At 44.6% G+C, this 13571-nt stretch overlaps 1 protein-coding gene across 1 annotated transcript in view; it reads right to left on the bottom strand.

The window, feature by feature from the left end:
* The window catches only part of LOC307247822 (B2 bradykinin receptor), a gene marked incomplete at both ends in the record, with an annotated part of 23508 nt that extends 10990 nt beyond the window's left edge, over positions 1-12518 (bottom strand). Inside the window, one exon of the mRNA XM_080023943.1 lies at positions 11448-12518. Within this exon, the coding sequence (XP_079880069.1) occupies positions 11448-12518 (1071 nt within the window). The remainder of the gene's footprint in view (positions 1-11447) is intronic.
* Positions 12519-13571: the final 1053 nt, after the last annotated feature.

The following is a 13571-nucleotide window of genomic DNA, read 5'->3' as shown; positions in this document are numbered from 1 at the left end:
AGAAGAGAATTGAGAAGAATATGAATGTAAGGCCAGAGACAATGTTTAGATGGATGGAGGCATGGAGCGAGGGAGGGATGGAGCGAGGGAGCGATGGATGGAGGGACCGAGGGATGGATGCATGAGGAAGAGATTGAGGGAGGGATGGAGGATTGGAGGTATGGAGTGAGGGATGGAGCCAAGAGGGGATGGGTGGAGCGAGGGATGGAGGGAGAGATGAATGGAGGGATGGATGGAGGGATAGAGGGGGGGTGGAGCAAGGTAGTGACGGATGAAGGGAAGGAGTGAGGGATGGTGGGATGGAGCGATTTCTGTGCTAGAAGAGAAATTAGAAGAATATAAATGTAAGGCCAGAAACACAGATATAGGGATGGAGCGAGGGACGGATGGAGGGAGGGAGGGAGGGAGAGAGGGATGGATGGAGGGATGGAGGGATGGAGGAATAGAGCGAGGGGGGAATGGAGGGATGGAGCAAGAAAGGGATGGAGAGACGGAGTAAGGCAGGAATGGAGGGTTGTAGCAGGGGAGGGATGGAGGGATAGAGGGAGGGATGATGGAGGGATGGGGGATGGAGCAAGAGATGGAGCAATGGAGGGATGGATTTTGGGATAGATGAAAGGATGGAGTGAGGGAGGAATGGAGAGATAGAGGGAGGGATGGATGGACAAATGGATGGATGGATAGTAGGAGGGATGGAAAGAGGAATAGCTTGAGTGATGTATAGAGGGAGGGTGGGAGTGAGGAAGGGAAGGAGGGATGGAGGGATAGAGAAAGAGACGGAGCGAGGTAGCGAGGGATGAAGGGAGGGAGCGAGAGGTGGAGCAGTTTCTGGTGACAGAAGAGAAATGAGAAGAATATGAATCTAAGGCCAGAGATGCTGTTAAGACTGTTTAGACGGATGGAGGGATGGAGCGAGGGAGGCATAGAGGGATAGAGGGATGGATGGAGGGAGGGATACAGGGATAGAGGGATGGAGAGAGGGAGGGATAGAGGGATGGATGGAGGGATGAAGCAGGGGAGGGATACAGGGATAGAGGGATGGATAGAGTGGTGGGTGGAGGGATAGAGGGAGGATGGAACGAGGTAGTGAGGGATGAAGGGAAGGAGAGTGGGATGGTGGGATGGAGTGATTCCTGTTGACACTGTTCAGACTGTTCTGGATGGAGGGATGGAGCAAGGGAGAGACACGGGGACATGGGGATGGAGGGAGGGTTGGAGGAATGGATGGAGCGATGGAGGGATGGAGCGAGGGAGAGATACAGGGATATAAGGATGGAGCGAGGGAGGGAGAGATGGAGGGATAGAGTAATGAAGTGAGGGGGAGATACAGGTATATGGAGATGTGGAGCGAGGGGGGATTGGAAGGATGGAGGTAGGGTTGGTGGGATGGAGCGAGGGGGATGGAGGGATGGAGCGAGGGAGGGAAGGAGGATGGAGCGAGGGAGATGGAGGCGATGGAGTGAGGGAGGGATGCAGGGGTAGAGGGATGGAGCGAGGCGGGGACGGATTAAGCGAGGGAGGGATGGAGGGAAGGGACAGAGGGGTGGAGGGAGGGATGGAGGCTGGTTTGGAATATGAATTGTGACTGGAGGGGTTTGCGTCAGGAGGGAATTCACTCAGTTTGACTCGGGGAAACAAACATCCGTCAGACAACTGCTCAAATGTTCCTCAAGCCACTGAAGGGAAGACAAGGTAAACTAAAAGTACTTTTGAGGATATGAGAATATTGAAATACTCAAAACTCACCCATCTCCCATCATCACTACCATTCACTGCTTATTCACTTTCCCTTTATCCACCGACGGGCGGAAGCGTCTCCGGATCGAGGGGCGATGGGGTAACGTCGCTGTGGTGTGGGGATGGCGGGGTTTCGAGCAGCCACACCTGTCCCGGGTCCAGGTGATTGGGGGCCCAGGATCAGGGTGGCTGTACACCTGGTACAGCCTGGCTTTTACCTGGCAACAGGTAAAAGCCCCGTCCCCACACACCCGCTCAGGAGAGCGGCCCCTGCCACGACCTGCGTCCATCTGCTCCCGGCTTGCTCCACCCAGCCCGCTGGCGACCGTAAACCTGTGCTCTCTCAGCTCAGTCGTCCGTCCGATTAAAGGATATCACATTTCATTTTCCAGCCCAATCCAAGCCTCTCATCTCATCGTATGTCGTTTATTCTCATGTAATCTCATCTCATCTGACATGTGCCTTGTCTCGTCTCATCGTATCTCATCTTACTGCCTCACCGCCACAAGGCCACGACCTAGCGTCAGCAACGCAGAGGGAAAGCCAAGAGCTGTGACCAGCCCAGGGTGCAGTCGCTCCATCATAAACGACGGAGCCAAGACATAAAACAATGAGAATAAATGGCTTCATTTCACGGGGAGTGGGCGTGGCAGCCCGGATCAATAACAGCAACGTGACATTCTGAGCTGCTGGTTTCGGTTTCTCTCCAGAGAGGTCCTCTTCAAGTGCCGTAGAAAAACCTAGAAACAGCTAAAAAATGCAAAAAAAAAACAACTAATGGGAACTAATGATTATAACTGTACAGTGTCTGTTTTTTTTTTTAATATTCTACGGTTTTGAAATGAGAGTCGTTTGCCTCCTCCCAAAACTGTGTCAGTGAAAACGCTCCACTGCCGACATTTACTGTCGCAGTGACTCCCACACCTTCGTAACGTTAGAGACGCCCTAATGAGTAGAGGCAGGACTCCGCGCGCGTACCATCGATGAGCAGGAGCGCCCTCTACAGGCCAGGAGGACCGCTACGCCCAACGCGACATTCGGGTGATGTTAGGACGCGACGGCGTAAAAGTGACCTCGACGCGCAGGTGGTGCAGGCTTCGCCGACCCCATGGCACTGCATGTATCCTTCCAGGATACATGCCAGGATACATGCAGTGCCATGGGGACTCGCTCCGGCAGCTGCTGGCTCTGCCTGCTTCCTCATCCTCCTCCTCCTCCTCCTCCTCCTCAAGGTGAGCCAACGTCTGGAAGCAGCTTCTGGGAGGAGGATCCATTTAATAACGATTTAGGCATTTATGTTTTTTTTATTTTTTGTGCACGATGAATCCCTTTTGAGAATATATTACTTAGGGGCCAAGGGGGGTCTGGAGTCGTTCTGCTTCCACACTCAATAGCTGGTCCGGGGGCCTGGAACGGGTCCATGAACCTCTGGCTCCGGGACGGCAGCGTCTGGGCCCGTCCTCACCTAATATATTTATTATTTGATTTTTGGTTGGCAGCCTATTGCGGGAAACGTGTCCAGGATATAAATTCAAATGATTATAAACGATTTTATTTTATTTTATATTAAATCATTTGAGAACCTCGTGTTTAAAGAACCGTACTGATGTCAAATTGCGTTTTAAAACATTTGAACGTTATAGTGAGAAACGTACTATATGTATACCATTAAAAGGTATCATAAAATGTTTTAGCTCTAAAAATAGAAACTCAACTCCGGCCAAGAGGCCGGTTTATTGTCTTTATTGTTTAGTATATTAAACCTGAGGTGTTTGCTGAGCCCCCACAACAAACACCTCTCAGCTTAACACCAATAGGTGTTGTGCAGGTGTCGGGCAGGTGTCAACCTGTAGCTCTGTAGCAGCAGCATCACCTCCTCCTCCTTGTCTCCTTGGCTTTTAGGCGACTGTCACCCCCCTCCACCTGCCTGGAGGGGAGAGCACCCCACCCGTCATGGTTCGCAGCCATAGAGATGGGGACTAAAATAAGACCTGAAAAAATTAGACTAAAATACAACCTGAAGAACAGCGGCCGAGTCCGCCGCGATAGCACTAAAATGTAGATATTCTGTTTCCTTGTGGGTGGTGCTGGATATTAATGCTTTTGTCCACTTCCATGCTGCATGTTGTAACAATACAGGGGCAGGAGAGTAAAACTGTGAATCACCTTCTGCAAAATACACGGACCGTTTGTAAGATTTATCACAGAGCTGTTAAGCTGCTTTACACCGAATCCGACAACAAACCGGGAGTCCATTCATTCCAGTGGAGAGTCGGATACGCTGCTATGTAGAATTTGCTTGTGCGTTCAAATCCGACGCAGTAACGTCAGTCAAGTTTTTATTGTTATTGGAACTGGGCTTGAAGTGAGTCGAGTAAAGTCAGTAAGTCACGTATGCAAAATGATGTCATTAACATTCATTTTGGACATCACTACATAAATCAGTTATTCTTCTATTTCTGTTCTTTTTTTCATGCTTTTTTCATCCAAAATGGAACTTTATTAATATTTAACACCAAAACACTCTTTATCACGGTGTAGGAATCCCATTCTCACCTGGTTTTCACAGTTTGTTCCAGAAATATGCATGAATTGATTGGTCTTAGAATAAATAATGCATGAAACCATGAGTAAAAAATGTAAGCTAGATATTCATACAATATATATTTTAAAGGTTGGTAGTCTCACTGATCTGGGGGGGAAAATTTTCCGAGAACAAGACTGAAATTTCCCTGAATTAATTAAAATTTCAGCGGCAAGGAAAAGTTAATTCATTTTGTGAATATTTCAGTTCATTATAAAACATAATATACCCAGAATTCATAAAAAAAAAAAATTGTCTTCAGAGGCAAGTCATTGTGGTCAAATGAAATGCTTTTGGACGAATTTACTTGTAAAATGGACTTCAGCTATATGGAGGGGGAGTTAACCTCAGGGCCTTTTTAATGACCTTTTGATCTCTTTAAAGGGACCTCTAAGGGATCCTTTAAGTATCCTTTTACCCAGGAAGCAGCTGAGGCAGGGACGGTGAGAAAAATCAGGACATTAATATGAATCGATATTTCCCACCCTCAGCATCGGGTTCACGACGCGAGAGAAACAAATGGACGTTTGGGACGACAATAAAAAACAAAAAACAGCGGGGGAGGCAAAAAAAAAATAGATTTTATCGATCGGGAAATTCGGGCCCCGGGAAATATAAGCGGCTTAAAAAAAAAAAACGCCCAAAAAAACCACACCATCGCAGGGCTTTCACCCTCGCCGTCTGTGGCGACTTCCTCGGCTCACATCAGAGGTGTTTGTGGAGCAGACATCTGTGTACCGTCGCCACGGCAACTGCAGCCCAGACACCCCTCACAGCATCTTCTGTGCCGAACGGAGGCGAGACCTATTATCTGCTTGTCTGACTTTGTGTTTATTCTGCGGCGTGGCTTCAGTGCACACCGCGGGGCCCGCAGCGCGTGGAATAAGAAAAGGATGCACCAGATGCGTGGCCACGTGAAGCACAAATGCAACGCAAACAGAGGGACGAGGGATCTTTGGAGCTCTTCTCCAAAACGAGGCGTTTCATCCCGAGGGGGTTTCGTCCTTTTCCCAAAATTCATTTGAGTCAACGCGTGCCTGTGTATGTTGCTTTGTTTCGTCCGGCCTCAGACCATAATACGCGTTTTTTTTATCGGCGTTTTCTGCTTTCTGTGTATTTTCTATTTGCACATTTGCTGGGAAGTCAGCAGCGCTGTGAGCCCAAATAAATCATTATGTCACAACATATCATGTCATGAGTTGACATGACGTCATCATACATGGTCATACGTGGCACTACTCTGGCTCATTAGACTGTACTGTATATATTAAACATAATATTGATTATTTATTTATTGATTTACTCATGAAAATAAATTAATAAATACATAAATAAAATAAAATAATATTTAATTATTATCCAATATAAAAATAAATAATGATACAATTTAAGAAAATAAAATGTAATAACGTCACTTAGTACATTTCAATTGATTAAAATATAACAAACTTGAAAACTTTGAAAGACATATTATGTTACGTAAGAAACAGAAGAACAGGCATTTATTTATTTATTTATTTTATTACAGTAAGCCTAAAGAGTCATAAGCATAAAAATGAGCACTAGGGATTGTGGGATTGCTGTAAACCGGAGGGCGTCTAATTCCTCCGATGTGTGACGGTGTTTACTGTAAATCCCATCATGCCCCAGTCCCTCTGTGTAGGGGATCGTACTGTGTATTAAGCAGAGTTGGTGGGTAAACTATATGTACTTAGGGGTAATCTATACGAAAACTTTGTACTTTTGTACCCAGATTTTAGAAATGGCGCTTTTCACTCCAGCGTATTTGTTAATGTACGTTTTGCTCAGTTTGCAGTTGATAAACATGTTTTTTTCTTCAATTTGCTCAAATTTCCTGTTGCTTGATCCCCCTTTAAAGCAGCACTGCTGCATCGAACTTTTGGTATTTGGTATTTTGCGCCCGCTCAGTTGCGTGTCTGAGTGAAATTGCACTTTTACGCCACTGTCGGAAAACTCGATCCCGTGTCCGTAAATCATTTACTTTTTTACGGCCACGTTTCAGTAACAGTCTATGTAACAAACATAGATATAGTGTACACACAAGGCGGCAGCGCCCCTCGCAGGGACCTCAGCGCTGCAGCGAGCGCTGAGGTCCACATGTGCTCGGCCTGGCGGGGAGGTGGTGCAACTACGTTTTGCGTGAGCATTACAACCAGACATCTTGACCGGCAAGTTTAAAATTGACGCACTTCTCCCGGGGTTGCGAACCCGGACGCAGAAGTGCAGGAACAGCCGTTTGGGATGGGGTTGGGGATGAAAGAGGTGCCCCTCTCCAGATTACAAGTCGCTGTTCCATCAAAATGATTCTGAAGCTGTTATTTTAGGGTTACATGGCGCTGCTTCAATAATCGATGCTGAACCAACGACGTTAAAGCAGTGAGAATGGTCGTCAAAATGCACCAAAGGGTTCGACAAAGCGCTTGCCCTCTGGCCACTTCCCCAGCGTTCCATTTACCTCGGAAGTCGGGGGTCAAAAATCCAAGACGCCTCCTCCGTGGCGCTTGCGCATTCGGAATGAGGACAGGTACGGATCGAATATGGGAGCGGGGTCTGCAAACGAGAATTAATAATAATAATAATAATAATAATAATAAAATAAACATCGTTAACACGCTGTCGCAGCCGTCACCGCCAGTGTTGTTTTCCGAACCCGGAAATTCCGCAGAGTTGAACGCAGCCCGGAAGCACTGGAGCGGTGGACTTAACCTGTTTCTGTTTTTTGGAGAAGTACTTGACTCAAACCCAGTCGGAGTCTTTCGACAGTGACCCTCACCACCTCTGTCGGCTACACAAACGTTCCGCTTTTATACGAACACGCCACCATTCTGCACGCCTTTTATCATCGTAATGTTCAAAACAACATCGCTTCATTTCACAAGCATGTTTTATAAATTGTAGAGTGCGCCGGGCGAACCAAAGTGATGGAAATTAATTTTGTATTTTATAACCCAGGTTATGTGAAAAAAAAATAGATATAGATAAATATAAAAATCGAAATAATAATGTGATAATATTAGAATAAATATTAAAAAAAACAACAGTTGTCATTCTGGTGGCGTGAGGCGACAGGAGACGTGCACAGGTTCTCATGGATCAAAGTTAGAAGATTAAAGATTAGAGATCATTTAAAGTAAGAATACGGATAAATCGTGATTGTTGGGAAGTTTCAAGGTAAGTCAGTGGGTGGCTGACGTTCTGCTTAAAACGCGGTGTGCTTAGGACATTCCCGTGACTTAGTTAGCATATTCTAATTAGCATAATTTGCCACGTAGCTGATGTAACGGTGCAGTTTACCGATTATTCTGGACAGAGAACACCGAGGATACGACCGTGACCCGATGGAACTTGAATGTCTAATGCTCAATAATTATACTTATAATGATAATGATACTGATACTAACATTGGACATTTTAATGTTTTAATCTTGTAGTACAGCCAATGTATGCTAGGCTACGGGCTAGCCCAGCTCAACAAAGCCAATGTGGTGTTTACGTTATGATTATATTTTATTTAAATGTATTATTAATGCTTGGTTGAGGTTACCGTTGTTTTTATTAATCTGTTTTTTTGCGGTTATTTACGGATTAGTTACGAGACAATGTTCATTGTTATGGATGTTGATGCATTTCTGACGGAATACAGAACGAGGTTTGGCTTTGTTTACGTTTGTGTGTTTTTCTCTTATAATATAATGTAACGATCGGGAAGAGCAGAGCAGTCGTTTCTCCGCAGTGATTCTGTTCCTTTTCAAACTGCTCCTCCAACTGAACCTTGCTCCTCAAAATCATCATCGTCGTCGTCGCCTTCATCATCGTCGTCTGGTATGACCTCGACTTCCCTCTAAAAACATCTAAAACGCTTGAAGCCATTCATTCATTTCACTGCGAAACTTTAAGATCTGAATATTGTTTGTTATTGATTATTATAATTGATTATTATCATCTTATCAATTCAACTCGATAAGATCTTTTTTTTTGTTTTTGTTTTTAAATAAATTGTAATCTGTTTTGTTGGTTCCAACCCCAACCAACTGGTACAGTACTGTTTCCTTTATTATTATTATTATTATTATTATTATTATTATTATTATTATTATTATTAATACTTATAAACAAAATAAGACTTGAATATCAAATAGTCATTGACTTAATTTGACATTAGAAACTGTCTGAGGGTGAGAGTTGTTTTTGGGGGTGGACAATATCTACTTTAAACTAACTTTAACGTAAAACAGCCTCTTCATAGAACCTAGAAACTTATGGAAATGATAGAATGTAGATGGTGCTGCCTCCATTCCAACTTCTTTGAATTGAACTGACAAAAAGGCCCTTGGGACTGATTGACGTGTAAAAAGTACAAGATCTTTCTCCTCAGCTCCTAAATCGATCATAATCAAAAGCACCACTAGAGGCCAGTGTGCGATGGCAGAATCGCATTTCTGGAGCAAGTAAAACGGTCACTCGACATACGAGTAAAATAAAAAGCTTATTTCTCTGATATATTTATCATATAATTCTGCTATTGCTTAAAGAATAATCCTTATCAAACATTTTGTGTATTTATTTGCCCAAAGTATAGGGGTTTAATTCAGTAAGTTATTAATTCAAGTTCAATTCCTGTTTAAAATCCAATAATAGTCCACGTCCATGTCGTTCTTTCACACTTGTTTTAGTAATAAAAAGCCCATAATGCGGTTTTTTTTCCTGCTTTGCACCAGAATTTATGGAGACATTAAGTTATTATTTTTACCATAAATTCCCTTTGCATTTCAAATATCTAGCACTGCTCGGGACATACATAAGTATACACAGTTAGTCTATTGAAAATATAGCATTTTGTGATTAAAATACAACAAAATAATACTAGAAACAACGAATAATACCAAGATAAACAAGGAACTCAGTGACTAATGCATGAACAACTGTGGAGGCAGACCATCCTCTGGTGGCTCAGATGACAACTGCACCTTAAATGATTGATATACAGTATGTATTTACAAACTAAACCATATCAAGACAGCAATATCAATTCATTTATATGTTTTAAAAAATGTGTACATGGAAATTACATGAAATGGCACAAATGTATGTATATACAGTACACATACAGTATATATGTATATACTGTATGTGTATATATATTTGTATATGTGTGTGTGTGTGTGTGTATCTATGTATGTATGTATATATATATATATATATATATATATATATATATATATTTGTATTCTTTTTTCCAAAATATATTATATACATATATACACATATATACATGCACACACACACACACACATATATATATATATATATATATATATATATATATATATATATATATATATATATATATATATGTGTGTGTGTGTGTGTGTATATATACGTGTGTGTGTGTGTATATATGTGTGTATATGTATACAATATATGTATATAATATATTTGGGAAATTTGGGATAAAAATAATACAAATACAGTATATTTTAACTCGGCTGGAGCTTAGTATTCCAAGGGGAGTCATGCCATAAAAAAAAGTTTGGGAACCCTCCTGGCCTACAGTGTAGATGATGCAGAAATGTTTTCGGGATCTCAAGGGCGACTCGGGGCTACTGAATGAATTTTGCTCTCTATGAAACATTAATATTTCTATTCCTCCCGTGTCAGGTGAAGTAGTTGCGTAGCTACCACTTTGCCTGGTAAGAGGGTGGGAGCGGTAGTTGAGAGTCGGGGGGAGGTGGTCGGTTTGAATTCCAGAGGTCAGCAATGGGGGCAAATCTGGAAGAAGAAACTAAATAATTAAGTCAACTGGCCCCACTGCCTACAGGTGTGAATTTAATATCATGCACATATTATGACATATCATTCTTCGTGGTTCCATGAAAAACCATCACGAACAAAAGAACCACTTTATTTAGTGATGGCCCCCGTTCTTTTCATATGGTTCTTTAGTTTAATAAAGGTTTCCTAATTCTCATTGGAGTAATTGGATGGTGGCGAACGCTCCTAATCTGTCTCGTAACGGAGCGCTCCTTCTGGCAGCTTGTTGAGGTGTCTTTGAGCAAGACTCTGAACCCCCAACTCGCATGGCTGCCTCCGCCATCGCTCTATGAATGTTTCGCATGTCTGTGGACTAGAAAAGTGCTTCATCAAATGCAGTTCATTTAACATTTACGCTACATTTACTCCCCCATGACCTTGAGTTTGAGTGTGATGGCTACCAGCTTGTACTGTGTGTGTGTGTGTGTGTGTGTGTGTGTGTGTGTGTGTGTGTGTGTGTGTGTGTGTGTGTGTGTGTGTGTGTGTCTGTGTGTGTGTGTGTGTGTGTGTGTGTGTGTGTGTGTGCGTGTGTGTGTGTGTGTGTGTGTGTGTGTGGATTGACTTCTACAAATAACTAAAATTCAACGAAATCCATGAAAGCTGGTGTCTAAGAGTATCAAATGTCTAAGAATCCAAACTGGTTCCTCTCAGGTCGTGTCCTTTGAATGCAGTATGAACGCAACGCAGAGTAGAAATGTGGCATTTATTGACACCCAAACACACAAAAAAACACACTCGAAAATAAATATTAAACACCGATGATAAACACTTTGGTGTACCGTTAGCTTACAAAAAAATAGTAACGACGGCTTTTTAAAGGACGATATCAACTTTCTTTTCTTAAATGAGTCCCCTTCATGGTCCAGCCCTTAATGGCAGAGCACTTCATCAACCTTTGACGTATCAGGGACAATGACAGTCTTTATAGATCACATTTAGATGAATCCTCACCACAGTGTATTACAACATAAATCAGTACAAGGCATGATTTTTGCATTTCAAGTTTTTGGAAAATTCCCAATAATTCGCGTGAGCACAAGATTACGGCAAACACAGTGAGGAAAGGTAGAACGGCCAAGCCAACTGTCGGTGGAAATGCAGCCTTGGCAGATGGCCTCCGGTAATTACAGTTCAACAAGAATCAACTGGAACATCCCAGACCAATTTATGTCTTGGCTGGTCGCAAGAAAACAACCGATCAAGCTGAAGCCGAAGCTTATCAACAGAATAGTAAAGCTTCTGTTGTGACCTTCATTCGTTTATTACAGTTCAGCAGAGTCCGAGGTCACAATACTGCCTGGATCTGTCTGTAATCCTCTAGTTTTTCAACGGACATGTTCTGCATGTTTAATCTGTTGACTGAGGAGAAACTCACACTGAAGGACGTCAAGTCCTTAGAGAAGCTGTTCGCCGTATTCCCAAACACCTCTTTTGCCTTCTTCCTAAAGTGCTTCCCCACGACCACAAAGAGGAAGGGGTTGATGGCGCTGTTGCTGTACGCCAGGTACGTAGACAGTTGTATTCCGATGTCGAGGACGTGGCCCCAGAGGCAGCCGGGCGTCGCCTGGAAGTAATCCAGAGTGTCCAGGAAGCGCATCACCTGGTATGGCGTCCAGCAGAGGAGGAACACTGCCAGCACAGCGAGCACCAGGTGTGTGGCTTTCCTCTCTGTCCGGACCCTGGGGAGCCGCCGGGCGAGGCCTTTCTGGAGAGCGGCCACGATGTGGCAGCTGCAGTAGGTCACCGCCGTCACTGGGAGCAGGAATCCCAACGCGTTGTTGGTGATGTTGTGCTGCACGCTCCACGCCGGATGGGGGTATGCCAGGATGCAGGCCTCCACCCCGGGATTTCTCACGTACCTCACTCTGCGGAAGAGCAGTATGGGCAGGCTGAGGAGGAAGCCCTGGACCCAGATGGCCAGGCAGATGCGCTTGGCCCACGTGGCCCTCCGCAGCCGGCTAGGCTTCATGGGCCTCACCAGAGCCAGGTAGCGGTCCACGCTGACCAGCACCAGGAACAGGATGCTGCAGTAGTAGTTCATGGAGATGGCCACGTTCACCAGCTTGCACAGAACCTCGCCAAACACCCAGTGGTAACTGTGGGCGATGGTCACAGCCCAGAAGGGCAGGCAGAACATCATGACGAGGTCGGCGGCCGCCAGGTTGGTCAGGTAGACGTCGGCCACGGTGCAGGGCTTCCTCTTCAGGCAGAAGACAGAGAGGACCAGGCCGTTGCCCACCATGCCCAACACGCTGACCAGGCCCAGGTAGACCGGCTGCAGGGCCGACAGCCACTGCCAGGCCACGGTGTAGTTGCTGCAACCTGTCCCGAATGAGTTCTCATTGGGGGGCAACCAGTCCGACATGTTCAGAACCATTGGAAACTGTGAAATGTAAATACAGGGTTATAAATATGCGAACCTCCTGTGATTCCATAAATTTGGAATTATGGTAAAAACTGATATTCTTGGTGAACTGCATCACTAGACGGTGAGCTGGGATGTTTGGCCTGTGTCTCACCTCGGAAATGAGCGGAACGGTATGACATCACTAATGGGAAACAGATGCCGTTGCACTGTTTGTAGAAAAGCTCATTTATCTGATCTGCCTCCTTCCCACTGCTGAAGCCTGATTCATTGTGGGATTTTTCTGTGATACCTGCCACCGCGACTGCAGCTTAACTCTCAGCGCACTCGGGTTCTGTTTTTTAAAAAAAAAAAATTTTTGTGCTCGGGCTACTCAACTCACTAGTAGGGACTGTCCAAGGCTAACATCATTTGTTCTTTTCTCTGTGAACACTATGCAATCCTTTGTTATAGTTTGTTATAAACTGAGTAGAAACTGGATGGAATCCCTAAGAAGCATGGAGGATCTGTTTCGTGGATGAGCCATGAGCCAAGTTTGCACACTCTCTACACCCAGGGGGTTAACACTGGCCAAGAAAAAAAATCCATAAATCACATGGAAATACACCTTTTTCCCCTGGTGGACAACGCCTGTCAGCCCCATAACCACTCACCTTATCTGCAATGTTCCGTCCAGATGTGCTCCCTGTTCATTCCAAGGGGGCTATCGTCATGGCGATCCAGCCTCGGATGGAGCCCGCACTGGAAGACAGGCCACTTTTATATCTGCAGACTTCACAGAGATCATCCCATCCCCGTGTCGTCACCCAGAAATCTCAATTTTTTTTTTTCTTCCTCTAACCACTGTGTCAATGAGCAGTGAGTGGGCCCTGGCTCATCGCTGCGCTTTCCACCGCTCATCCACACTGTGTTCTCACTTGTTTCCCTCTGACTCAGTGACAACTGAACAGCAAAAGAAAAGATCTGAGGATAGAATGGATGGAAATGATGAGTCTATTCTGGGCTTCTGTATCTGAGGGATCGGACACAAATGTCCGGCCCAAAAGTTGGATT

The sequence above is a fragment of the Zeus faber genome (genome assembly GCF_960531495.2).
Source record: "Zeus faber genome assembly, chromosome: 2".
NCBI lineage: Eukaryota > Metazoa > Chordata > Actinopteri > Zeiformes > Zeidae > Zeus > Zeus faber.
This window is presented reverse-complemented; position numbering and strand designations above follow the sequence as displayed.